Raw genomic sequence first — 27602 nt, 5'->3', positions numbered from 1 at the left:
TGTCATGGTGGCTTATGCCTATAATCCTAGCACCCTGGGAGGCCGAGGCGGGTAGATTGCCTGAGCTCACAAGTTCTAAACCAGCCTGAGCTAGATAAAGTGAGAGTCCCATCTCTAAAAAAAATAGCCGGGTATTGTGGTGGGCACCTGTAGTTCCAGCTACTTGGGAGGCTGAGGCAGTACAATCACTTGAGTCCAGGAGTTTGAGGTTGCTGTGAGCTAAAGATGCCGTGGCACTCTACTGAGGGTGATCAAGTAAGACTCTCAAAAAAAAAAAAAAAAAGATTAAAGAAATTAAATTAGGTGATACTCATGAATGCCCTTGCCAGCAGAAGTGTCCCTAACAGTGGGTGAAGAAGTGTTTGTCTCCAGCCAGTGAGACACTCTGGGTGGGGAGGAACATGCTCGGGGCAGCAGCATGGCCCTGCCCACGACCCAGTGCTTAGAGAGAGGGGCTCTTTGGGAGGGGAGGCTGAAGGCAGGACTGGGGCCCAAATGCTCAGGAAGAAAGACAGTGGTACTGCTCCCTCTGCAGACACCCTGCAGCTGAGTGAAGAGCCACGCCCTCCCTCAGGAGAGGACAGCAGCCACTGGCTCTTCACCTGCCCCCACAGACTCAGGACCAGGGAGCTGAGAGTTGTCATGGAAATCTTTACCCAACTCCTTTGAGCCACTTGAGGTAGACAGGGGAACCCTGGCCTGTGTGCAGTGTGCACAACTGGCTCACAGTGGGGATGTGCCACCTACATCTCCCCTTCCTCTCTGGTTGAGCAGATGCAGGAGTTGGAGCAGAGGCTGCTGGAGGCAGAGCAGAGAGCAGAGAATGCTGAGACCCAGGTAACAACCAGGGGTGGGGTTTGGTGGGTGTATGCTAGGGAAATGACCATTGGTCTTTCCTGAATAAATGAATGTGGGTGGACTTTTCTGTGGGAATGGAGGAGTCTTTGGGTAAGGGTCAGTGCAGTGAGTGGGCGTATTAATCCAAGTAGGCTAGGTTGTGCTGCTGTGGCACATTAAGTCTGAAACCCCACTGGTTTATCATGGTTCTCACTCATCAGACTGTTCATTGAGGCTTAGCAGCAATTCTGCTTCCCTAGTCACTCAGGGGTCCACGGTAAAGGATGGCCCCACTAACTGGAGCACACAGTTTTGTTTGCTATGGCAGGAAAGTGAGGTAGAAGCTGTATACCATCTTTTAAATACTTTAGCCCAGAAATGATGTGCCATTCCCACCTGGAGCCTGTTGATTGGATCAACTGCATGGCCCCATCTATTAACAAAAGGCTTGGGAGATGCTGAGAAGGAAGTGCATGGAAATCCAGTAAGCAGTAAACACAACTGTGTGCTCAGGGCATCTCCTAGGCCATTTGTCCTGCCCAGCTCATCCCTACTGGGTACTCCAGAGGTGGATTGCTCAAGACCCAGCTGGTTTTGTCAGAGTAACCAAACTGAGTTTCTTCCTTGTTAGTTCTTTATTTTGCCCAGATAAGGGTTTTTTTTATTTGTTTGTTTGTTTGTTTTTGAGACAGAGTCTCAAGCTGTTGCCCTGGGTAGAGTGCTTGCTTCAACCTCCCAAGTAGCTGGGACTACAGGCACCTGCCACAACGCCTGGCTATTTTTTGGTTGTAGTTGTTGTTATTGTTTGGCAGGCCCAGGATGGATTGAAACCTGCCAGCTCCAGTATATGTGGCTTGTGCCCTAGCTGCTTGAGCTACAGGTGCCAAGCCCCAGATAAGGGATTTATAAATGTTCATTTAATTAATTGGCCCAGACAGCCCTGGGTAGGGGCTCTGCCTGGGAGTCACAGGCTGGGGCTTCAGGAGATGGCCTGTCCTGCGTCAATGGCCTCTGCACATACCACATGAGTGGTGTGAGATGCTATGAGATCATCGGTACTTTTCAGGTGGGTGTCATGGAAGAGAAGGTAAAACTGTCCAACCTCCAGCGTGTGGACTCAGCAGGCAGCCTGCACCGGAAATACCAAGCACTGCTGAAAACTATGCAGGGCAAGGATGAGCTCATCAGCCAGCTAGAGGCACAGCTGGAGAAGCAGGTAAAGGCCCACATGCACCTGAGCACCACCCCCTCCAGCATCTGCACCCCCAGTTCTCAAACTCCTTCGTTAGCCTGTTCTTTCATGTGGAGATTAAAGGTCTCTTTCTCTCACATCTGCCCATAGACGCCAAGCAGAGAATATAGTAGGTGGAGGGCCTTGCAAGGGAGACCCACCTGGGTATGGATCCCACTATCCAGCACCTGCTGCTTCTGTCTATGGGTAACATGCTTAAGTTGCTGCTTCTCATTTCACACACTGATAAAAGAAGAGTTATAATACCTCATAGGGCTGTTGGGATAATTCACCTCAGTGATCTTTGTGTAGAATCAGATACAGGTCAGCGTTTGGTAAGGAGAGTTTTCCTTTTCTGTCCTGCCAACATGTGGTATGTGACACTTGGCTGTAATATGATCAGAGCCGTACAGAGCTGGACGGTCAGCCTTGGTCAGCTGGTTGGGCATAGTTTCTCAATGAACCTGAAGAGGCAGAGACCAAAATTGCGGCTGCCTCTAACAATTGGGCCCCGCTCTCCTGAGCATGGGGGAGCCCAGGATTTCAGCTACAGTTAGCATCTTTGCTCAGGAGAGGACTTCTGGAATGTCCCCCTCCCTGCTTCTCCTCTTCACAATCTCATTACCTTCACCCGAATTCTGACCTTACCCTCTGCCATTGGCCTCACTACTCAGCTTCTCCCTGGTGCCTGAGCCCGATCGTTCCCAGCTAAAGACCCCACAGTACAGTTGGATGACTTTTAATTTCCTGCATGTACTATCTCCTTGAAGGTTCCAACTAATCCTGAAAGCACCTTCTAGCCATCATGGGCAAATGTGTAATCATCAGCATTCACTGAACATCCCCTTAACAGATGTACCCTTGTTTGCTGTGGGGCATTGTGCGTTACTAAAACACCATGGGACAGTAGAATTTGTATACATGGAGTCTCCAGTCAATTTTTGCATTGATTTTAGAAATACCTTAGCTTCTCTCTCTTTTTTTTTTTAAAGAGACAGAGTCTCACTTTATTGCTTTCAGTAGAGTGCTGTCGTATCACAGCTCACAGCAACCTCCAACTCTTGGGCTTAGGCGATTCTCTTGCCTCAGCCTCCCAAGTAGCTGGACCTACAGGCACCTGCCACAACACCTGGCTGTTTTTTGTTGCAATTTGGCTGGGGCCGGGTTTGAACCTGCCACCCTCTGTATATGGGGCCAGTACCCTACCCACCGAGCCACAGGCACCTCCCCTTATCTTCTCTTTTTAGTGGTTTGATTAGAAATGGCAGCATCTTGGGCATTGGTGGGCAAAATGACTCCTGCTAAAGCTCCTTAGGTCAGAAAAAAAATCATTTTACAATTATCATGAATAGGTCAAGATCATGATAGAAAGAATGCTATTCTGTGAGTCAAGAGATCTGGCTTTAGTCCCAACTGGGCCATGAACCAACCAAAGCAGGTCACTTCTTCCCTCTGCACTTCAGTTTCCACAGCTATACAAAGAGGCTATCAAGCTAGGTCAGAGGTCAGCTGAGTTTTACTGTAAAGGGCCAGATAGCAAATATTTTAGGCTTTGCGGGCCACATGATCTGGGTTGCAACTGCTCAGCTCTGTAGCATGAAAACGCCATTTCGTGTACAGGCTGTTACAGTGTAGCTTTATTTACAGAGACAGGTGTAGGAGTGGTAGCAAACAGGAGAGGGGCTGGATTTAGCTTCAGGGCCATAGTTTGCCAAACCCTTTAAGTTTCTTCCGGTCTTGAAACACTGAGAGTCTGATGTGTTCTCATGCCTGTCTCATTCCCACAGACTGCGTTGTTTGGAACTTATCTCTGTGGTCATCTTCCTAGAACTGTAAAGAGAGTCTCTGAGCATTTTAGATGGGAAGCTGGTTCCCACTGCACAGCTAGGTGATGCCTGTGCCTCAGGCACTGTGCCAGGCTTCTCTCACTTCCCCCCCAGAATGGCCCAGCTCCCAGGTAGTATCTCCCCCCACTTTAGAAGTGGCAGTGCAGGCCCAGTGTCTCCTAGCACATCCCACATGTAGGATCAAGGCCCATATCCCATTCTGTCCTAGGCTGTAGTCCTTTAGATACAAACCTTTTTAATCATTCTCTCCACTTGTGATTATTTTTAGGGAAACACCTCAGTTATATATTAATTTAGCTTTATTTTATTTTTTTAGCTGTAAAGGTTAAAAAAATACAAAACTGTTATAGTAAAAAGTGCAAAAACACCAGACAGGAATGACAAGTGACACTTTTTCTGAATCCCCAGTCCATTTTTTTTCCTTTTTTTTTTTTGAGACAGAGTCTCACTTTGTCACCCTGGGTAGAGTGCTGTGGTGTCATAGCTCACAGCAACTTCAAACTCTTGGGCTCAACTGATCCTCTTGCCTTAGCCTCCTGAATAGCTAGGACTACAGGCTCCTACAACCTTACCTGGCTACTTTTTTGTTTGTTTGTTTAGTAGAGACGGGGTCTCGCTCTTGCTCAGGCTGGTTTCCTGCTCCTAAGCTCAGGCAGTTCACATCCCTTGGCCTCCCAGAGTGCTGGGATTACAGGCGTGAGCCACCACTGCTGGCCCTACCCCTTGCTATTAATGTGTTTTGCGGATGGAAGCTTAGCGCTCTGCTTTCATTTTGTGAATGTCCCATGTTTATTTAACTAATTCCTCATTGGTGACTACTTAGGCTACTTCCAGTTTTCAGTTTTTAATTTTTGTTTTGCTATATCAAATAATATTGTAACAGCAACTCCTGATCAATGAGTTTGTGAGGTCAGTGGTGTATACATTTAAAATGTTGACAGGTTGGCTTAGTGCCCGTAGCTCATTGCTTAGGGTGCTGGCCACATGCACCAGGGCTGGTGGGTTCGAACCTGTCCCGGGCCTGCTAAATAACAATGACAATAACAAAAAAATAGCCAGGTGTTGTAATGGGTACCTGTAGTCCCAGCTACTTGGGAGACTGAGGCAAGAGAATTGCTTAAGCCCAAGAGTTGGAGGTTGCTGTGAGCTGCGATGCCAGGGCACTCTACTGAGGGCAACATAGTAAGACTCTGTCTAAAAAAAAAAAAAAAAAAAAATAGACTTGGTGCCTGTAGCTTAAGCAGGCTACATACCACATACACTGGAGCTGGCAGGTTTGAATCCAGCTCAGGCCTGTCAAACAACAGTGACAACTACAACCAAAAAATAGCCGGCCATTGTGGTGGGTGCCTGTAGTCCCAGCTACTTGGGAGTCTGAGGCAAGAGAATCACTTAAGCCCAAGAGTTTGAGGTTGCTGTGAGCTGTGATGCCACAGCACTGTACCCAGGGTGCCAGCTTGAGACTCTGTCTCAAAAAAAAAAAAAAAAAATAGAATCAATAAAATAAAAATAAATTAATAAAATGTGGAGGCGGAGCAAGATGGCAGCCGAGTAACAGCTTCCTTGCATCTGGGCACCGTGAGTCTGGGGAGATAGGACTCCAGGCATCTCTGGCTGGTGGGAACTGCCTATCATCACTCCTATGAAAATACAGGGAGTCAGCGAGAGACTTCTGGACCCCAAGAGGAGGACTAAAACAGTGGAAAGCCGGCAAGTGGTCGCGTGTGTTCAATCCGTCTAAACCCGCCCACAACTGTAAGTTCAGTAGCAGCGAGACTGCAAACCAGAAAGGCCTTACCTGTGAACTGTTTTGATGTCCTTGGACTTGGCACTGAGTTGAACTGCCTTGGGGAAGGCCTGAGCGGGAGTGCGGAGAACTTTGGCCGTTGTCTAGGGCCCCAGTCTGAGCCGCTGAGCCAGACGGAGCTGATAGTGTTTGGCGGTGGGTCACACGGATCCATTGTCAGTGATCTGCCCCGGCAAGCTCTGCCCTCAGGGTCGCAGAGCTAGAAACGGGTGGGAGCTGGTAACCCAGCAACCAAGTAGCCTAAGGGTGGGGTCTGAGCCGCCTTGCAGCCCTAACCCTCAGGGGCAGAGTGAGATCGGTTTTGGCACACTGAGTAAGTGCATAGCCACTTCAGCAGTGATTCCAGCGAGAAAGCTGGGAAAGCTTCTGCTCAGCAAGTTTACAAGTTCAAAGTGCCTTTTAAGTAGGCTGAAGAGAGATTTAGGGTGTCTACCTGCTGGGGTTTGAGAAATCAGCAGCCTCCAGTCGTATCAGAACTGTGACTAACATCTCATACCCCAGAAGACCACGTGTTGCCCAGACAATATTCAATAACATATACAAACTGCTTTGTTTTTGGTTGTGTATTTTTTTCTTCTTTTTTTTTTTGGTTTGGTTGTTTTTTTTGTTTGTTTATTTTGACGTTGCTGATGTTCTTTTGTTTTTTTAATTTCAATCTTTTCCACACAGATCCCTTTTTCTTTCTCAATTTTCCTAGTTTAATTATAATTTCCCATTGCTGCCTTTTTTAATAACTTCAACTTCATTTTTGCTAGTGTTTCTACCGATATAATTTGGTTTTTCACCCAATTTTATCCCCGTAAAGTTTTCTGTTTGCTTCTTTTGGTTTGATTTAAAGCATTTTTGTCTTTCCTCTCTACTTGGTGGAGGTGGGGTACTGTGTCTGATCAGGTTAGCAAAGAGCTGCTGACCTCAAGGGAACCACGCAACTGGGCACCCCCAGAAGGTGGGGTTTTTTAAGGTTGTGTCAAAGTACCCTACTGTACACCTATATTGCCCTGTCTCCCTCTTTCTGTGCCTCTCTTCTTTTTGTCAATATTCCTTATACCCACCCCCTCTCCTTTCTCTATCTTTCTTTTTTTCTTATCACTCGGTCCTCCTTTCTTTCATCCCCTTTTTTTGCTCTTCAACCTTCTCACCCTTCTGGTCCTATAACCCTTAGTCCACAGGCACAAGAACTTAAAGAGCAAGAGGAAGTGAAAGGAAAATTAGGGCAAGGAAACAGATAAAAGAAATCACTCATGAGGAAGAATCAGCAGAAAACTCCAGGCAACATGAAGAACCAGTCTAGAACAACCCCACCAAGGGACCATGAGGTAGCTACTGCAGATGATTCCACCAGTATAGAAATGTTAGGAATGACAGAAAGGGAATTTAGAATACACATGTTGAAAACAATGAAAGAAATGATGGAAACAATGAAGGAAATTGCTAATAAAGTGGAAAATAACCAAAAGGAAATCCAAAAACAGAATCAAATAAGAGATGAACGATATGAAGAATATAAAAAGGATATAGCAGACCTGAAGGAACTGAAACAGTCAATTAGGGAACTTAAAGATACAATGGAAAGTATCAGCAACAGGTTAGACCATGCAGAAGAAAGAATTTCAGAGGTAGAAGACAAAGTTCTTGAGATAACTCAGACAGTAAAAGAGGCAGAAAAGAAGAGAGAGAAAGCAGAACGTTCACTGTCAGAATTATGGGACTTTATGAAGCGTTCCAACATACGAGTTATAGGAATTCCAGAAGGGGAAGAAGAATGCCCCAGAGGAATGGAAGCCATACTAGAGAATATTATAAAAGAAAATTTCCCAAACATCACCAAAGAGTCTGACACACTGCTTTCAGAGGGCTATCGGACCCCGGGTCTAACCGAGCTTCTCCAAGACACATTGTGATGAACCTGTCCAAAGTCAAGACAAAAGAAAAGATTCTGCAAGCTGCCAGGAGTAAGCGCCAGTTGACCTACAGGGGCAAATCCATCAGAGTGACCGCAGACTTCTCTAATGAAACTTTCCAAGTAAGAAGACAATGGTCATCTACCTTTAATCTACTTAAACAGAACAATTTTCAGCCCAGAATTCTGTACCCTGCTAAGCTAAGCTTCAGAATTGACGGAGAAATCAAATCATTTACGGATATACAAACATTGAGGAAATTCGCCACAACAAAACCAGCTCTACAGGAAATACTTCAACCTGTTCTGCACACTGACCACCACAATGGATCAGCAGCAAAGTAAGAACTCAGAAATCAAAGGACAAAACCTAACCTCCACACTGATGCAAAAGATAAAATTAAGCAATGGACTCTCACCAAATAAGACGAATAGAATACTACCACACTTATCAATTATCTCAATAAATGTTAATGGCCTGAATTCCCCACTGAAGAGACATAGATTGGCTGACTGGATTAAAAAACACAAGCCATCCATTTGCTGTCTGCAAGAAACACACCTGGCCTCAAAAGACAAATTAAAGCTCCGAGTCAAGGGTTGGAAGACAATTTTTCAGGCAAACGGAATTCAGAAGAAAAGAGGAGTTGCAATCTTATTTTCGGATACATGTGGATTTAAAGCAACTAAAGTCAAAAAAGACAAAGATGGTCACTTTATATTGGTCAAGGGAAAACTACAACAAGAAGACATTTCCATTCTAAATATTTATGCACCCAATTTAAATGCTCCCAGATTCTTGAAGCAGACCTTACTCAGTCTGAGCAATATGATATCTGATAATACCATCATAACAGGGGACTTTAACACACCTCTTACAGAGCTGGACAGATCCTCTAAACAGAAATTAAACAAAGATGTAAGAGATTTAAATGAGACCCTAGAACAACTATGCTTGATAGATGCATATAGAACACTCCACCCCAAAGATAAAGAATATACATTCTTCTCACCACCCCATGGAACATTCTCCAAAATTGATCATATCCTGGGACACAAAACAAATATCAACAGAATCAGAAGAATTGAAATTTTACCTTGTATCTTTTCAGACCATAAGGCACTAAAGGTGGAACTCAACTCTAACAAAAATGCTCAAGCCCACCCAAAGGCATGGAAATTAAACAATCTTCTGTTGAATAACAGATGGGTGAAGGAAGAAATAAAACAGGAAATCATTAACTTCCTTGAGCATAACAACAATGAAGACACAAGCTACCAAAACCTGTGGGATACTGCAAAAGCAGTTTTGAGAGGAAAATTCATCGCTTTAGATGCCTACATTCGAAAAACAGAAAGAGAGCACATCAACAATCTCACAAGAGATCTTATGGAATTGGAAAAAGAAGAACAATCTAAGCCTAAACTCAGTAGAAGAAAAGAAATATCCAAAATCAAATCAGAGATCAATGAAATTGAAAACAAAAGAATCATTCAGAAAATTAATGAAACAAGGAGTTGGTTTTTTGAAAAAATAAATAAAATAGATAAACCATTAGCCAGACTAACTAGAAATAGAAAAGTAAAATCTCTAATAACCTCAATCAGAAACGATAAAGGGGAAATAACAACTGATCCCACAGAGATACAAGAGATCATCTCTGAATACTACCAGAAACTCTATGCCCAGAAATTTGACAATGTGAAGGAAATGGATCAATATTTGGAATCACACCCTCTCCCTAGACTTAGCCAGGAAGAAATAGACCTCCTGAACAGACCAATTTCAAGCACTGAGATCAAAGAAACAATAAAAAAGCTTCCAACTAAAAAATGCCCTGGTCCAGATGGCTTCACTCCAGAATTCTATCAAACCTTCAAGGAAGAGCTTATTCCTGTACTGCAGAAATTATTCCAAAAAACTGAGGAAGAAGGAATCTTCCCCAACACATTCTATGAAGCAAACATCACCCTGATACCAAAACCAGGAAAAGACCCAAACAAAAAGGAGAATTTCAGACCAATCTCACTCATGAACATAGACGCAAAAATTCTCAACAAAATCCTAGCCAATAGATTACAGCTTATCATCAAAAAAGTCATTCATCATGATCAAGTAGGCTTCATCCCAGGGATGCAAGGCTGGTTTAACATACGCAAGTCTATAAACGTTATCCACCATATTAACAGAGGCAAAAATAAAGATCACATGATCCTCTCAATAGATGCAGAAAAAGCATTTGATAAAATCCAGCATCCTTTTCTAATTAGAACACTGAAGAGTATAGGCATAGGTGGCACATTTCTAAAACTGATTGAAGCTATCTATGACAAACCCACAGCCAATATTTTACTGAATGGAGTAAAACTCAAAGCTTTTCCTCTTAGAACTGGAACCAGACAAGGTTGTCCTCTGTCACCTTTACTATTCAACGTAGTGCTGGAAGTTCTAGCCAATACAATTAGGCAAGACAAGGAAATAAAGGGAATCCAAATGGGAGCAGAGGAGGTCAAACTCTCCCTCTTTGCTGACGACATGATCTTATACTTAGAGAACCCCAAAGACTCAACCACAAGACTCCTAGAAGTCATCAAAAAATACAGTAATGTTTCAGGATATAAAATCAATGTCCACAAGTCAGTAGCTTTTGTATACACCAATAACAGTCAAGATGAGAAGCTAATTAAGGACACAACTCCCTTCACCATAGTTTCAAAGAAAATGAAATACCTAGGAATATACCTAACGAAGGAGGTGAAGGACCTCTATAAAGAAAACTATGAAATCCTCAGAAAGGAAATAGCAGAGGATATTAACAAATGGAAGAACATACCATGCTCATGGATGGGAAGAATCAACATTGTTAAAATGTCTATACTTCCCAAAGCTATCTACCTATTCAATGCCATTCCTATCAAAGTATCTACATCGTACTTTCAAGATTTGGAAAAAATGATTCTGCGTTTTGTATGGAACCGGAAAAAACCCCGTATAGCTAAGGCAGTTCTTAGTAACAAAAATAAAGCTGGGGGCGTCAGCATACCAGATTTTAGTCTGTACTACAAAGCCATAGTGGTCAAGACAGCATGGTACTGGCACAAAAACAGAGACATAGACACTTGGAATCGAATTGAACACCAAGAAATGAAACTAACATCTTACAACCACCTAATCTTTGATAAACCAAACAAGAACTTACCTTGGGGGAAAGACTCCCTATTCAATAAATGGTGTTGGGAGAACTGGATGTCTACATGTAAAAGACTGAAACTGGACCCACACCTTTCCCCACTCACAAAAATTGATTCAAGATGGATAAAGGACTTAAATTTAAGGCATGAAACAATAAAAATCCTCAAAGAAAGCATAGGAAAAACACTGGAAGATATTGGCCTGGGGGAAGACTTCATGAAGAAGACTGCCATGGCAATTGCAACAACATCAAAAATAAACAAATGGGACTTCATTAAACTGAAAAGCTTCTGTACAGCTAAGGACACAATAACCAAAGCAAAGAGACAACCTACACAATGGGAAAGGATATTTGCATATTTTCAATCAGACAAAAGCTTGATAACCAGGATCTATAGAGAACTCAAATTAATCCACATGAAAAAAGTCAACAATCCCTTATATCAATGGGCAAGAGACATGAATAGAACTTTCTCTAAAGATGACAGACGAATGGCTAACAAACATATGAAAAAATGTTCATCATCTCTATATATTAGAGAAATGCAAATCAAAACAACCCTGAGATATCATCTAACCCCAGTGAGAATGGCCCACATCTCAAAATCTCAAAACTGCAGATGCTGGCGTGGATGTGGAGAGAAGGGAACACTTTTACACTGCTGGTGGGACTGCAAACTAGTACAACCTTTCTGGAAGGAAGTATGGAGAAACCTCAAAGCACTCAACCTAGACCTCCCATTCGATCCTGCAATCCCATTACTGGGCATCTACCCAGAAGGAAAAAAATCCTTTTATCATAAGGACACTTGTACTAGACTGTTTATGGCAGCTCAATTTACCATTGCCAAAATGTGGAAACAGCCTAAATGCCCACCAACCCAGGAATGGATTAACAAGCTGTGGTATATGTATACCATGGAATACTATTCAGCTATTAAAAAAAATGGAGACTTTACATCCTTCGTATTAACCTGGATGGAAGTGGAAGACATTATTCTTAGTAAAGCATCACAAGAATGGAGAAGCATGAATCCTATGTACTCAATCTTGATATGAGGACAATTAATGACAATTAAGTTTATGGGGGGGGGAAGCAGAAAGAGGGATGGAGGGAGGAGGGTGGGGCCTTAGTGTGTGTCACACTTTATGGGGGCAAGACATGATTGCAAGAGGGACTTTACCTAACAATTGCAATCAGTGTAACTGGCTTATTGTACCCTCAATGAATCCCCAACAATAAAAAAAAAAAAAAAAAAAATTAATAAAATGTTGACAGGTGTTATATCAAATTGCCCTCCAAAAAGGCTTTGCCAGTGTACAAGTGGGATTGCTCCCAGCATTCTTGACAATTTGGGATAATTTCAAACTCTTAAATTATGTTAGTCTAATGGAGAAAAATGATGTCACATTTTTATTTGCATTCTTAAAATTATGATTGAGGGGGTGGTGCCTGTGGCTCAAAGGAGTAGGGTGCCAGTCCCATATACCGGAGGTGGGGGGGTCAAACCGGCTCCGGCCAAAAACTGCAAAAAAAACAAAAAAAAATTATGATTGAGGTTGAACAGCTTTTCCTGGGCTTCTTTGCCTTTTCTGTTGATTTCATCCTATTCATATCCTTTACATATATTTATTGGATTATTCATTTCAAATTAGCCCTTTGCTTGTATGTTATTTGTATGGCAAATCCTTGCCCAGTTAACCTTCTGATTTTGTTTTAGGGATTCTTTTTTCTTTCTTTGGTCATGCAGTAATTTATAGCAGTGGTGTAGATTTAGTAGTCTTTTCCTTAGCAGCTTTTTGGGATTTGATTATGCTTATGAAGGCCTTTCCACTTTAAGAATATTTTTTAAAATTATATCTGAATTTATTTTTTTTTGTATTGGATTAACCCCATCTGATCTCTTGATATTTCTTTCCAGGGTTTCCCACCTCTAGTTGCTCACTTTCCTGGTCCCTATTGTGAGGAACTAAAGGCCATCTCTCTTTCTTGTAGAAGCAGATGAGAGCTGAGGAAGCAAAAATTGTTCAAGAGAAAGCTGCCAAGATCAAGGAATGGGTGACACTAAAGTTAGCAGAAGTGAGTCGAAAACTCTCCTGGTGGTCCTGGCCTGGAGGTGTGGCCAGGGCTGCCCTCATCCCTAGAGTTTTCTTGCCTCCTTCCGTTTATGGTCCCTTGACTGACCTTCAACCATTTGTCAACAATTTGTTCTTCATACAGCTTGAATGCTGAGTCACCTCACTTCACTTTTTGTCTGTGGCAAAAATCACAAGCACTATTACTACTAATTGGTTTGTTGCCCTCATTCATAATCAGAAGAAATGTTAAAATTTTAATCAGAAATTAATGAAACTAAAGATGAAACCCTGATTCTTTTTTTCTGCTTTTTAATTTTTTTTTTTCTTTTGAGACAAAGTCTTATACTGTCGCCCTAGGTAGAGTGCTGTGGCATCATAGCTCATAACCTCAAACTCTTGGGCTCAAGTGATCCACTTGCCTCAGCCTCTCGAGTAACTGGGACTACAGGCGCCTATCACAACGCCTGGGTATTTTTAGAGATGGGATCTCGCTCTTGCTGAGGCTGGGCTCAAACTCCTGAGCTAAAGAAAGGCTACCTGCCTCTGTCTCCCAAATGCTAGGATTATAGGCATGAGCCACTGCATTGGCTTTTTTTTTTTTTTTTTTGAGACAAGAGTCTCAATTTTTTAACCTGGGTAGAGTGTCACTCTTAGGCTGAGCTCAAGCAATCCAACTGTCTTGGCCTCCCAAAGTGTTAGGATCACAGGCGTGAGCCACTGTGCCCAGCTAGGCTTGATAGTCTAAATCTTCATTTTTTTTTTTTTTTTTCATCAGCTTGAGATGGAGAATCAGTACCTGAAAAGCTGTAATCAGCACCTGGTAGAGCAAGTGGGAGCCCTTCAAGATGCGCTAGAAGGTAGGCAAGTGGGCTGGGCATGTGTAGGTGGTGGGCCGAGCTGAGGGAGCTCAGTGTGCCTGTTCTTGCCCCAACTACAGGTCTTCAGATGGCTCCTTCGGGGAAGCTCCTGGTGGACCCCCAGGGAGCCCCAGAGGAGGAATTTGTTTCTTCAGGGCCAGGAACCCAGACTGTAGGCCAGGACAATGATCCTCAGGTCCAGGGTCTAAAGATGGCTCTGTCTGCATCTTCTCTAGATGCTCTGAGGAGCAAGGACTCTGTTTCTAAAATAGGAAGCCCCTTGGAGGATTCTGGTTCCAGCGTGGTTCACTCTGGGGAAATAGCAGAGGCTAAGACACCTCAACCTCATCTGGAAAGAGAAGGGTGTCCTCACCAGTTGAGCATGAAGACTCATACTCCCAGACATGGTTCAGCTTCTTGGGGTGAGGGCCTGGTCACTGCTCAGGGAGTAATGCCCCCTGGTACAAAGACGTCTGCCAGGGAGCAGCCTGGCAGCAGCCTGACCATGCCAAAGGTGCAGGCTCCTGGCACCCCCCGAGACAGCATCCAGGTGGCCAAAAGGCACCACAGCCAGCCTCAGGCAGGCCCTGGGCACTTCCACCACGTGGCGAGCATTGAGACTGGGGCCTTCTCAGCAATTCAGCCCTCTGGCCTTTGTGAGATAGAGGCCCAAGCTGAGTCTCAAGAAGAACCAGAGCTAATGGAGATGGAGGAGCCACCCCCAGCAAGGAAGGAGGAGGAAAGAAAGAGCCCAAAGGCCCTGGGAGCTGAGCTGGAAGAAGTAGAGCTGGGGAAGAAACCGCCCACACCCCCTCTGCACCGGTTTCCATCCTGGGTAAGAGGCAACCTCGGGTGGTGGGGCGGAGCTAAGGACAGGATCCCTACTCACTGCTCATCCACCTGCCGAGCAGGAGGTAAGGCTGGTGTCCTTGCAGTCCTGGGAGGAAGGGACCATGGACCCTGCCTGCCCAGACTACCAACTTGCTATCCTCATTTCATCTTTGTATTGTTTTTTTTTTAATATTATTTGTTTTCTATTTGTTGATTGGAAGATGGAATCATTTCATCTTTGTGGTTCTTTGAGGTGGTTTGGCATGATGGATAAGAGCACAGGTCCCAGAAGCAAATCACTAGGGTTGAATCTCTAACTGTGTGGCCCTGGACATGTTATTAAACCTCTGTGCCTGTTTTCCTATCTATAAAATGTGAATAGTAGAACCTATTTATAGGGTTGTTATGAAAGGTTCGGCTCCTATAGCACAGTGGTTATGGTGCCAGCCACATACACTGAAGGTGTCGGGTTTGAACCCAGCCCAGGCCAGCTAAACAACTGCAACAAAAAATGGCCAGATGTTGTGGTGGGCACCTGTAATCTCAGCTACTTGGGAGGTTTAGGGAGGAGAATCACTTAAGCCCAAGAGTTTGAGGTTGCTGTGAGCTGTGATGCCATGGCGTTCTACGGAGGGCGACATAGTGAGACTCTGTCCCAAAAAAAAAAGAAAGTATTCACAGTGGTGGTTCACAGGTGGTAAGCATTGCCTATTTTTATTCCTGAGCCTTAGCTTCCTTATTTGTAACACTGGATAAAATGACGCGACAGAAGAAGCAGTCTGAAGTGGGGGTGGGGGATACAGAGGAAAAATGACTGGCCAAACACTGATCTTTGCAGAGCTGGGTGATGGGCACATGAGGTTGAATGTTATACTATTCCCCCTGCTTTTGTGTTAGACATTTTCCATGATAAAAAATAAAAATAAGAATGGGGCATGCTATATAAATTACATTCCACAGGACATTGGTGAGGTTGACATGAGGGTATGAAGGGCTTCGCACAGAGCCTGTGGGAAAGATCCTTACCTGTTCAAGCAGATGCTGTTTCTCCCTTTCACAGATTAAGAAACCACTTAACTTCACAGATTTAGGTCCTTACCCGAGGTCATGTGGTAGTTAGTGAGGGAGCCATGCCTTACGTCCAGGTCCAGCTGCCTCTAAAGCCCCCTCTCACAGTCTGGCCATATGCCTCTAGGGGGCAGTGGCGGAGCAGCCTCTTACCTGTAGGCAGACCCCCAGGTGCTGCTGTCGTGGGAGGCAGCACTGTGCAGGCATCTGAGTGTCAGCTCCTGGCAGCAGAGGGAATGGGGTCCCCTGGGGGAGGGAGTCACATCAGGGTGACACCATCACATACTACTGCTTAGGAGACCTGTTTTTTCAGCAGCACCTTCCATGATATCCTTCTGAAATGCTGGTTCAGGGAGGCTTTGGGGCTATATCTTAGCAGTGACCCTCCAACCCACTGCTGATTGCAAGGATACCTACCAGAGTGGAGACCCAGCCGAGCCTCAGGGCAGGAACACAGGGGATGGAAAGTGCAGGTCCCAGGGGCTGCCAACCCTCTTCTTACTCTGGAGTCCTAAAGCAGAGATGGGGAGTGAAAGAGTATTTGGGATGTGGCCAGAGGGCTCAGCAGAGAGAAGAGTTGCTCACTCTCACCACTTTGCCAAATTACAGCCATCCACTATGATGGGTCTGAGTGGGTCCTGAGCTCTGCCTGTACAAGTAAAGTGTGTGTGTGTAGGGGGAGGGGGGAGAATGAGAGAATAAGTATATAAAATGCTATGATGACATTCTCCCCACATGAACATCAGCCAAATTCTGGGTCTTCCTACAGACCGTTTCTACTCTCAGCTGGGTCCCAGGGACCCAAGAACCACCCAGAGAAATTTAAGGAGAATGTGTCTCTTGTTTACAGTCCTCTTTGTAGCTTGCTCCTGGAGGAAACAAGACCCAATATCAGCTCCATCCCAGTTCCCTGAGGCTCGTGTCTGGCAGAGAACTTAAGGAGCACAGTGGCCAGAGTCCCCAGCCTCTCTCTCTCTCTTTCTTAGGCAAGACCAGCTGGCAGTGACCATCTCGGGGAAAAGCAAAGACTGGAAATTCAGAGGACATTTCTCATTTCTCAATTGAGAAACACTTATGTGCTTTCAGGCATTATTAGATAAGTGGTCTCCAATCTTGGCACCAGGGACTGGTTTCATGGAAGACAGTTTTTCCACAGACAGGGAAGGGTGGTTGGGGTGGCAGGCAGTGATCTGATAGGAGGCAGAGCTTGGGTGAGTATGGGGAGTGGCTGTAATTTGGTCCCTGTCCTCCTGCTCACCTCCTTGTTCCTAACAGGCCACATGGACTGGACCTTTTTTAGCACCAGGGACCAGTGGTAGACAGTTTTTCCACAAGACAGGGCTGGGGGTGGGGCAGGAGGTGGAGCTCAGGTGATGATGCTGTGCAACCTGGTACTGGTCCACAGACGGGCTGGGGGCCGCAGCATTAGATCACCTTTTGTCAAACAGTCCTGTTTTTTGTTTAACCTAATTTCTTCAAATTTCATTTCCTCCGTGAAGTTAGAGGCCTGTCCTTGGTTGAATTCCATGTCCACTATGAGCAGAAATAATCATTTAATGCTGAATTTTGCCACTTGGACCTTGCATATCTGCCCTATGTGAGCACAGGAATGCCCTGCCCCATTGTAGTGCCTCTCCATGACATCCTGCCTCACTGCCTCTGGCTCTTACCTTGCTGACCCCAGTTATCTTAGTGTCTCATCATCCCCTCTCTCCACTTGCCCCAGAGTTGCTGCTCTCCTTGGGCAGCCTCCTACTATGAAGCCCACCTCCCAGCTCCATCCCTCAGCCCAGTTGGCCCCATGGTGACAGGATGTCCACCTGTTTCTGGGAGCCACATGGCATTCCTCCAAAGGCAGACCTCAGCCTCTTTGACTCACCAATCACCCCAGTGGGCCCTTGTTTTCCCTTTAGGGTTAGTGGAGAAAATAGATATGGAAAGGCATAGGCGGACCTTGTGGGTGGTTTGGGAGCAATCAAAGCCATTAGATAAAGCTCCCCAGCTGCTTCAGACCCCTAAGCATCCTGAGGATGGGCATTCTCCTGTAGATGTGTCACGTATATTGAACAGCCTTTGTAGGTTGGCCCTGAAGCCTGACCATGACATGTTAAAACATTCTTACTATAGGAAGAAACTATAGGTTTCTAGGTTCCAAATGACTGTATTGTTACAAAAGAGCTTACTCTTGAGGTGCTCACTTGTAATTCCAGCACTTTGGGGAGACCGAGCCAGGAGGATTGCTTGAGGCCAGAAGTTAGGGACCAGCCTGGGTAAGACCCTGTCTCTAAAAACATAAAAATATTAGTCTGGCATAGTGATGCACCTGTTTGTAGTTCACTACTCTGGAGGCTGAGCTACTCTTGAACCCAGGACTTTGAAGTTGCAGTGAGTTGTGATGACACCACTGCACTCGAGCCTGGGCAACAGAGTCTTTGATGCAAGACCCTATCAAAAAAAAAGAAACCCCAAAAACAAAACAACAAAAATCATGCCCTCATTGTGTGGCCCTGATGTCCTCATTACCAACACCCCCAATTTCTTGGGGTGCGATCCTAAAACCTGAGGGTCTCTAAAACAGGCAGTATTCCTAGCAACAGGTTACTGATCCTCTCTCCTTTTGACCTTCCTTTTCCCTAACCATAAGAGTGGAGGTAAAAGAGAGAATGAGTATCTGTGGTGGCGCTGATTATATTCCAGGTGTTAAATGTTTATGTTAATTATTTCACTGATTCTCACAGCAGCTTGAATGGTAAGTATTACCTCCTTGGAAGAAAAGGAGGCTCAGAAATAAAGTTAACAAGATTCCTCAGCCAGTCACTGGTCCTCCTTGGATATGGACCCAGGTCTGCCCACCTCCAGCACTGTGCTTTTACCTCTACATGGCTGGAGGGGCTGGGGTGGACACAGTCCTCTCCTCATTGCAGGAGAGCCGAATCTATGCTGTGGCCACATCGGGCATGCAACTCTCAGACTTGTCTCCCAAAAGCAACGCTGCCTGCTGTGGTGAGTTCCGAGGGAGGCACAAGGGGACCAGATGCCCAAGGTGGGCAGGGTGGGCAAGAGGGGAAAGACTCTGAGCAACACCAGGGCCAGGCCTGCTTGGCACCCGTGAAATCACAGCAAGGGCTACCTGGAGGGAAAGAAAGCGGTGCAGGTTCAGCTCATCATAGGGTTGTAGCCAGCCAGAGAGCTGGAAGGGACCTTGGAGGGTCCTCCAGCCCAGCCTCCACCCTGCACTGGCTTCCTTCTGCAGGGAGAGGGATGTGGGTGTGAGGAGCCCCATGTGCCCTGACTTAGATGAGCCTTACCCACTGACTTCTGAATCTACAGCCCTGCAGCGAGGGCAGAGCCCATACCAACATGATTGATAACTCAACTTTGGCAAGAGTGGAACTGAGTGCCAGCCTCCAGGAGCATAAGATGATTAAAGGGCGAGGGTTTTAGACTCTGCTGTGCTGGGTCCTTTACTGCATGGGGAGCACTTCAAAGGAAGTCAGAGAACAGAAAGGAGGAAGAGACGGCCTTAGACCCCTCTGAGACGGCCTTAGACCCCTCTGAGGTCTGCTCCTGCACAGCTGTCCCATTCCTCATCTGCCCAGTCCTCTGCCTCCCCCACACTCACCCTGGGTTTTACCGCTGAGTTAATTTCATCCCCCTTTCCCTGCTCAGCTTCTAGCCCTCCTGCTTGTGCACCCCCTGGGCCTTTCTCTGGTCTCATCTACAAGAATGTCACCGTGCCTGTCTACACAGCACTGAAGGGGGTAAGAAACTGCTGTGCAAAGAGGGGGTGCCCCTTCAGGAGAGGCCCCTGGTCTTGACATGCAGTGACTGGGGTGGGGCTTTACGGTCAGGTCTTTGTACACGGTGAGTCTGGTCAGGGACCTCAGCCCATCATATGTCCTTATGTTGTGTTGTTTATTTTTACTAGGTTGTTATTATAAACTTTCTATAGTTAGAAAGATTTGAATCAGTACTAGCATGGCCAAAGTAAGAAGTTAAGGTTAAACCTGTGTCTGCTTCACCTTTCTCTTATCTTTTCTCAACTGTCCCACTCACCAGGTCCTGGAGGACAATGAAGCTCCTTCCAGAATTGTTTCGATGTGTGCAAAATTACATTCCTGTAACATCACTATGTATTGTTTGTTGTTGTTGTTTGTTTATTTTTGAGACAGAGTCTTACTATGTTGCCCTCAGTAGAGTGCTGTGGTGTCACAACTCATAGCAACCTCAAACTCTTGAACTTAAGCAATTGTTGCTTCAGCCTCCCAAGTAGCTGGGACTACAGGCACCGGCCACTACACTTAGCTATTTTTTGGTTGCAGTTGTCATTGCTGCCTAGCAGTCCTGGGCCGGGCTCAAACCCACCAGCCTCGGTGTATATGGCCGGCACCCTACTCACTGAGCTACGGGCGCCAAGACATACCTTTTTTTTTTTTTTTTTAACAAAAATCAGATATAACTGCGACATGATGTTTTCGTACACATTTTTGTCTCCTTCTTATTTATTGGCTTTTCAATCAGAATAGTAATTCTTTATACAACTTTAAATTGAAGAATAAAAAACTGAAAGCGAAATTTCTTCTCACATTGCTTTTCTGAACTCCTAACCTCAGAGGCAACTATCATTAATGGTTTGGTGTTTACAAATGCATTTACACATATGCAGTGCTCTCTCACAGGTGCACACAGATGGGACCACATGCATTATTCTGTTTCTTGATTGCTCACCTAGCCATATGCCGGAAACAGAAGTGCACCTCCTCACCGTGTGGCTGGCCAGTACCCTTTGGTAGAGATGCACCCTAACTACCTTAGCTTTCCTCCAATGATTATATTAACCATTTAGGTCATGTTCCTGTTTTTCTCCAATATAAGTGTTGCAATGAACATCATTGTACAAATATATCTTTGTGAATGTATACATACATATTTCGGTCAGACAGAGTTCTAAAGGTGGGATTTCTGGCCAAATCATTTTTGATGGGTACTACCAAATTACCTTCTAGAAGCACCCTACACACTAGAACATCCTGTTTCCATGTTCTTTCCATACTCTCACCAGCACTGAGATAAACAGTCATTTTAAATGTCTGTCAATCGAGACGATCTCTCATTGATTGTTTCAATATCCCCCCATATTTTTAAAGCACCTGTCCATACTTGGCCTGTGGAGTGGCTTTCTGGCCCCCTAGTGGCAGAGAGCAAGGGTGACAGCACGCAAGTGTTTAATCTGGATGGGGCAGCTGCTTCCGGGACCACAGAATAGTGTTGGGGAGGGAGGCCCAAGGACACAGGAGCAAGGCCAGGATGGACCTTATGTTGGAACAGTTTGTTCAGAGCTCTCACTGGGTGGTACCCTCCACGTTGCCCCAGAAGGCTATACTGGCTACATCTTGGGTCCTTGGAGCCAGCATGCAAACTGCAGTGGGGAGGGGCCTGTCTTTCAGAGAGCCACCCAGATCAGCAGTGTGCCCTTTGTGGAGGAATCCTCTGGGTCTGAGGATGACTGCAGCTCTCAGGCGAGTTTTCGAACTTCAGTTCCCTGCTCCGAGTCTAGGAAAGCCAGTGGACTAGGCAGTCCTCGAGCCATCAAGAGAGGTAAGAGGAGGGCAGCAGGGTGGGGTCCAGAAACCAGGAGCCCCTCACCCCTTCCCACAGGCATTTGAGGATGGGGTCCCTGCTTGATCTGTGTTCATGACCCCAAGCAGTGCCACTCTCCTCCAGACTGAAGGGTCCCAGGAGGGTAATGAAGGCTCTGCAGCTCCCGGGCTGCATGAGTCCAGAGGTGTGGGACTCAACTGTGACCCCTCCTCCCGTGGCAAGGTGTCTCCATGTCCTCACTGAGCTCCGAGGGCGACTACGCCATCCCCCCAGATGCCTGCTCACTGGACAGTGACTACTCAGAGCCCGAGCACAAGCTGCAGCGCACCTCATCCTACTCCACCAACGGGCTAGGCCTAGGCGGGGTGAGCTGGGAGCACAACCCACACCCTGCTGGGGGCTAAGGGACAGAATGGGAGCAGAGCACCAGCAGAGGCTGCATGTGGTCCTCAGTAAGACACAGGGAGAAGCTGTGTGCGGCGAGGGGCCCTGGGCTTGGTGGAGGGAGGAGGGCAGGGCCTGGGCTGAGGGTTTGTATAGTTATGGTGTTAGATATAAACAGTCCCATGAGGGAGAGAAGAGGGAGCCCAGTAAACTCCTCACATGCCAGGAATGGCCAGTTGCTGAGAGCCCCCCACAGCCTGCAGGCCCCGTGAGAGGCCATATACATATATATACCTTGTTCCACTGCCCCTCAGACCCTGGAATGCTCACTTGAGCTGACCTATATTGAGCTCTCCCCGTGTGCCAGGCACTGTGCTCAGTGCCTTCCAGTCCTCTCGGGGTTATTGATCCATTTCATAGATGAGAAGCCAGAGGTTCTGAGATGTGCTACTACCTGTCATGGCAGTAACATGGACCTGCCCAACTCCCCAGCTCTCACCCCACACATCTCTGGTGCCCCATCCCCATCTCTCCGCCTTGGCGACCCTCTGCCCAGCCTGGCTGATTTGCCTGGAGTCCCCCTGGCCACCCTGCCCTCTCTCACTGCCGTGCTACCTTCCTCTTCCCCTTAGCTGATCTTCGAGGGAGAGGCTGGCCTTTCCTTCAAAGGCCAATTCAGGTCTGGCTCTTTCCCAGTCACCTCCCTGGCCAGACTTTCCCTCTTGCAGACCTTGATCTGCCATCTTTTCACGGCGAGGTCTCCCCTAACTGTTGTGGGGACCCTTCCGTAGTAGGATCACCCATGCTTTATTTATTTATTTATTATTATTATTTTAGACAGAGTCTCACTATGTTGCCCTCAGTAGAGTGCTGTGGCGTCACAGCTCACAGCAACCTCAAACTCTTGGGCTTAAACGATTCTCTTGCCTCAGTCTCCCAAGTAGCTAGGACTATAGGTGCCCACCACAATGCCTGGCTATTTTTTTGTTGCAATTGTTGTTGTTTAGCAGGCCCAGGCTGGGTTCGAATCCGCCACACAACCCTGTGGTGTATGTGGCTGGCGCCCTAGCCACTGAGCTACAGGCGCTGAGCCACCCATACTTTATTCAGTCCCCTCTAAATCCTTAGCAGGGCATGGTGCTCTGAAAATTCATGTAGTAGGTACTTAATAAGTTTTTTAATTGATAACAAAGCCCTGATTCTGCGGGATCATTTAGGCCTGTGTGATGTCCAGGAGCCCTAACTGATTTTGCTTCTGCTTTCCTCTTCCCCTACATGCTTCCATCCCTCAGGAGTCATTGGAGAAGTCAGGCTACCTGCTGAAAATGGGGAGCCGGGTGAAGCTATGGAAGAGGCGCTGGTTTGTGCTGAGACAGGGACAGATGATGTACTACAAGTCCCCGGTGAGAGCCTCCTTCCAGCACTTTAGTGGAAAGGCCCCCGCCCCAGACCCTGGGTTATGTGAGCTAGGATGGAGAGGACCATTGCGGGCTAAGGCCAGAAGGGCACAGGTCTGGCAGGTAGGCGGAACAGACTGGGCACCTAAGGTTTGAACCACACAAAAGGACTATGAAGCTGGTAACCAGGTCTCACAATGAAACAAGGCAGGGACAGTCAAGGCAGTTGTAGGCCAATTAGCTTGGCAATTCCTTCTTCCTTCAGAAGCTGATTTCTTCTTATGCTTGGTTCAGTAAAAGAACTGTTCTCAGGCTACCCTCATGTCTCACAGGCCAGTTCATTGGCCTCCTCCAACTTCTTTTCCTAATTCCACTTTTGGAATTAAGGGGCCTTAGATACAGGCCCTATTTTGATGGGACCTCCCTGAAGAACCTTTTTTTTTTTTTTTTTTGAGACAGAGTCTCACTTTGTCACCCTCAGTAGAGTGCTGTGACATCATAGCTTGCAGCAACTTCAAACTCTTGGGCTCAAGTGATCCTCTTGCCTCAGCCTCCTGAGTAGCTGGGACTACAGGTGCCTGCCACAATGCCCGGCTATTTTTAGAAACGAGGTCTTGCTCTTGCTCAGGCTTGTCTTGAACTTGTGACCTCAGGCAATCTACCTGCCTTGGCCTCACAGAGTGCTAGGATTACAGGCATGAGCCACCATGCCTGGCCTGAAGAACCAATTTTAATGTTTTAAAGAGAGCAAAAAAGTCCTCTTGTGCAACTCTGGTTGATTGACAGTGGCTGTCTTGAATACCCATGTTATTCTGGGCCTGTATTGCTCAGTGAGAAAGCATGCCATGATTGATTGGTAATGTCTGCAGTGACATTGGAAAGGATACTAATAGTAATATACTAGGGCAGCCTGGATGAATCCAGTTATGTATTATGAAAAATAGAGAAAGCCCCTGTATTTGTTACTTATTTACCATACTTGGTAAAAAGGAAGTAGTAGAAAAAATTTAAGGGCTTTATGGTTCAGTAATAACCAGGTGGCTTCTGATCAATTTTAAAGACTCATTCTGTCCTTTTTGAGGCCTGGGTCAGAGGATCCATGTTTCTATTTAAGGTTTCATTTAGCTAGGACCAGAATCTATAATAAGTTACCCGTTATAACATAGGCAGGAATCTTGGGAATCTCTTTCCCCTTTGCCTGTGACCTGCAATAAGCAATAAGGGGAAGGCCCCACACTCCAGTCACTTTCTTCCCATTCCTTCCTTTACAGAGTGATGTCATCCGGCAACCTCAAGGTCAAGTGGATCTGAATTCCCACTGTCAAATTGTTCGACGGGAGGGTGCCCAGACATTCCAGGTGAGCATTCTCCTAGCACCTAGTATTTAGACAGGAGAGGTTCTGGGTTTGAATATAGCTGTGATTGAGACAAAGATGGAGCAAAATGTGCATGAAGGGAATTCTTGAGATCAATATTTGGATGTAATCCTAGTTTGTAAGTATGAGAAAGGAAGAGGAGACAGAATATATGAGAAATGGAGGAAAGGAAGGAAAGACAGGGAGAAAAGGAGGTGGAAAAGAAGGGAGGGAGCTACAAAGTAGAAGGAAGGAAGGCCCAGTGGTTGTTCAAGGGTCTGGTCTACCCCAGAGCCAGGGCCATCCTCCTGTCTTGCCACACCTGACCCTGTATGTTACCCTCCATAGCTCATCTCTGAGAAGAAAACCTACTATCTGACAGCTGATTCACCCAGCCTGCTGGAGGAGTGGGTCCGAGTGCTACAAAGCCTACTGAAGGTGCAGACCACTAGGCCTCCAATCCTGCCTCAGGGTGGCACCAAGCCCACTGTCAAGGGCTGGCTGACCAAGGTACTATGTGGGGCTGACAGCCGGGGAATGTCAGGGAGCCAGGTGTGGGAGTGCCAAGGGAAGGTGTGCACTCTCCTTATCATACATGGCTCCTTTCTCCAGGAGCTCCCTTAAGTGATTCACTGATTGGCCCTCCAACATGGTTTGACCACATAAGGGAATGGTGAATGATTCCCTGGAAATAGAGATCAGGGTTGTTAGAACAACAACTATTCTATCCCAGTGCTTATCTGGGCTTTCTTTAAAAATTCTGGCCAAGCCTGGTGGCTCATGCCTGTAATTCTAGTACTCTGGGAGACCAAGACGGGAGGATCCCTTGAACTTAGGAGTTTGAGACCAGCCTGAGCAAGAGTGAGACCTCTTTTCTACTAAAAATAGAAAAACTAGCCATGTCATGAAAGGTGCCTGTAGTCCCAGCTAATCGGGAGGCTGAGGCAGGAGGATCACTTGAGCCTAAGAGTTAGAGGTTGCTGGGAGCTAGGCTGATGCCATAGTATTCTAGCCAGGACAACAGAGTGAGACTATCACAAAATAAAAAACAACAAAATTTCAAGACAAAAGGGGACAGAACTGTCTTGTACCTGCTTTGAGGTCATTAGGGGTTGTCCCCAGCCTCCACCTTGGTACCCACCACCTTGTACCCAGTATTAATAGTGGGAAAGACCTAGGTGAGATAGCTAAGGTTATTCAAAGACTTACAGGACCCCTGCCCTGGCCTGCCCTGAAGACATTTTATTTAGGTCTCTTCTGGTTGTAAGGAGCAGAGAAATACTTTTTAACGGCCAAAACGAGAAGTAAACAAGGAAGCATGTGTACAGGACAAGAAGACCATCAGACCCAGAGCCACTTGTGCTGAGCTGGCTCAGTGCGCGCAGGCTCACTGTGCCGGCCCCTGCTTCCTCATTCAGTCTGTGTTATGTCATTCTCCCCTGCCCCTGTGTGGTTTCTGTTCCCTCATGATTTATGGCTGCCCCAGGGCTTCAACGTGGCCTGGCCCTGACTCCCTCACAGCATCCTCACAACTCTGGTCTCTGCTAGCCAGCAAGGTCTTCCTGTTTTCATGTTCCTTGGTGCCACCCTGAGGCAGGATTAGAGGCCCAGTGGTCTGCATTGGAACTGATTGGCCTGGTTGTTGAATGGCAGGTCATAGGGCCCTGAGGTGCTGCATAATGCACACCGTGGCACCCTGGCTATGAAAGGGGTGGCTGCATTAGCAATGAGTCTGAGCACCATCTCCACTAAGGCCCTGAGTGTGACTATCAATCAAAGCTGTCTTCCTGTGGCTTCTCTTTGCCAATTCTGGATTTATTTCCATGGTTACCTGGTTCTAATAATGCTGGTTTATTTCTTTCTCCCAGGTGAAGCATGGCCACTCCAAGCTGGTCTGGTGTGCTCTTGTTGGGAAAACTTTCTACTACTATCGGAGCCATGAGGACAAGGTATTTCTTCCACCTCCTGGCAGCACCCATTCTCCTGCTCCCCCTAAAGCACATTACTGTGGCTCCATGCCCTGATGGAAGTCCCCAACTTTACCCTCTATAACATCTAACCCCATGACAAGTACAACAGCCAGTTGGCCAGATCCCCCCAGAGCTACATAGCACAGTGTGCATGGCCAGCAGATTCTGCCTGTGTGGTCAATGGTGCTTCTTTAGGCAGGCCTCATTCTGTTCCCAGCCTGGCTGGGGAGATGCAGTCTCCACTGCCCACCTCTCCATGCTGTCATCCACCCATATCCATGCTTCCCAGCTCTACAGAGCCCAAGCCTCTCCCATCCTCCACTGGCTTGCCTATTGATGGCAGACTCACGTCCACAGCGACCCCTGGGCCGTCTGCCTGTGCAGGATGCACGCATAGAGGAAGTAGATAGATCCTGTGACTCAGACGAGGACTACGAGGCTGGAGGAACTGGCAGGCTGCTTTCCTCCCACTGCACCCTGGTGATCCACCCCCCAGAACACAGCCCCACCTACCTCCTCATTGGCACAAAGCATGAAAAGGTAAGGAAGGGGGTCTGGGCCTCCAAGGCCAAGCTTAGAGCTGTGATAATCATTTTCCTTCTCTTTTTCACCTGAGCTTTCCAAAATTCAAGTTTATTTTCCTCTTGGACACTTTGGCAACTAATACTCTAAATGGGAATATTTCTTTATATTGAATTCATTCCCAGTGACCAGCATCTCTTCACTGGGGCTGTGAGATAGAACCACAAACTTGGAAACTTGAGTCTTCCCTCTTAGAGTCTGGTGGCCTTGACTCGTGCCAACCAGACTATCTGAACCCTACCATGAGTGTGGCCCCTTTGAGGAGCCCTCCTTGGAGCTCTTGCCTGTTTTCTTCCAGGAAACGTGGCTTTACCACCTCACAGTGGCTGCAGGTGGCAGCAGTGCCAAGGTGGGCACTGCCTATGAGCAGCTCATTGGAAAATTGATGGATGGTGAGGGAGACCCAGGTAAGGCAAGAGTGGCATCTCTGCTTAGGTTGGGGCAGTGCTGGGTAACTGTTGGTCAAGAACCTAAGGAAAGCACTGTTATGCCCCAAAGCTCTTTCTAAAACATCTTACAGAGGGAACTTCCCATCCCCATGCCAGGGCCCGTCTGTGTCTGGCCAGGATAACGAGATGACCACTCTGTGTCTTGGGGAGTTAATCTGGGAAGAAGCAGACTTTCCAGTGACTTGCGTAAATGTTTTACTTTGTTTAACCTGCA

The 27602-nt window shown here is 46.5% G+C and overlaps 1 protein-coding gene across 6 annotated transcripts in view; it reads left to right on the top strand.

The window, feature by feature from the left end:
* The window catches only part of PLEKHH1 (pleckstrin homology, MyTH4 and FERM domain containing H1), a 74880-nt gene that overhangs the window by 34966 nt on the left and 12312 nt on the right, over positions 1-27602 (top strand). For 4 of the 6 annotated variants that reach the window (XM_053603285.1, XM_053603288.1, XM_053603289.1 and 1 more), the window contains exons 3-17: positions 775-837; positions 1904-2053; positions 12812-12895; positions 13670-13751; positions 13832-14586; positions 18575-18653; positions 19320-19411; positions 21098-21248; positions 21474-21616; positions 22928-23038; positions 24304-24390; positions 24736-24897; positions 26256-26336; positions 26715-26897; positions 27238-27346. In XM_053603285.1, the coding sequence (XP_053459260.1) occupies positions 775-837; positions 1904-2053; positions 12812-12895; positions 13670-13751; positions 13832-14586; positions 18575-18653; positions 19320-19411; positions 21098-21248; positions 21474-21616; positions 22928-23038; positions 24304-24390; positions 24736-24897; positions 26256-26336; positions 26715-26897; positions 27238-27346 (2332 nt within the window). The remainder of the gene's footprint in view (positions 1-774; positions 838-1903; positions 2054-12811; positions 12896-13669; positions 13752-13831; positions 14587-18574; positions 18654-19319; positions 19412-21097; positions 21249-21473; positions 21617-22927; positions 23039-24303; positions 24391-24735; positions 24898-26255; positions 26337-26714; positions 26898-27237; positions 27347-27602) is intronic. The other 2 variants (XM_053603286.1, XM_053603287.1) reach the window with 2 other exon arrangements.

This window comes from Nycticebus coucang, chromosome 9 (genome assembly GCF_027406575.1).
Source record: "Nycticebus coucang isolate mNycCou1 chromosome 9, mNycCou1.pri, whole genome shotgun sequence".
Taxonomy (NCBI): domain Eukaryota; kingdom Metazoa; phylum Chordata; class Mammalia; order Primates; family Lorisidae; genus Nycticebus; species Nycticebus coucang.
The sequence above is the reverse complement of the archived record's forward strand: the minus strand, read 5'-3'. Positions and strand labels throughout refer to the sequence as shown.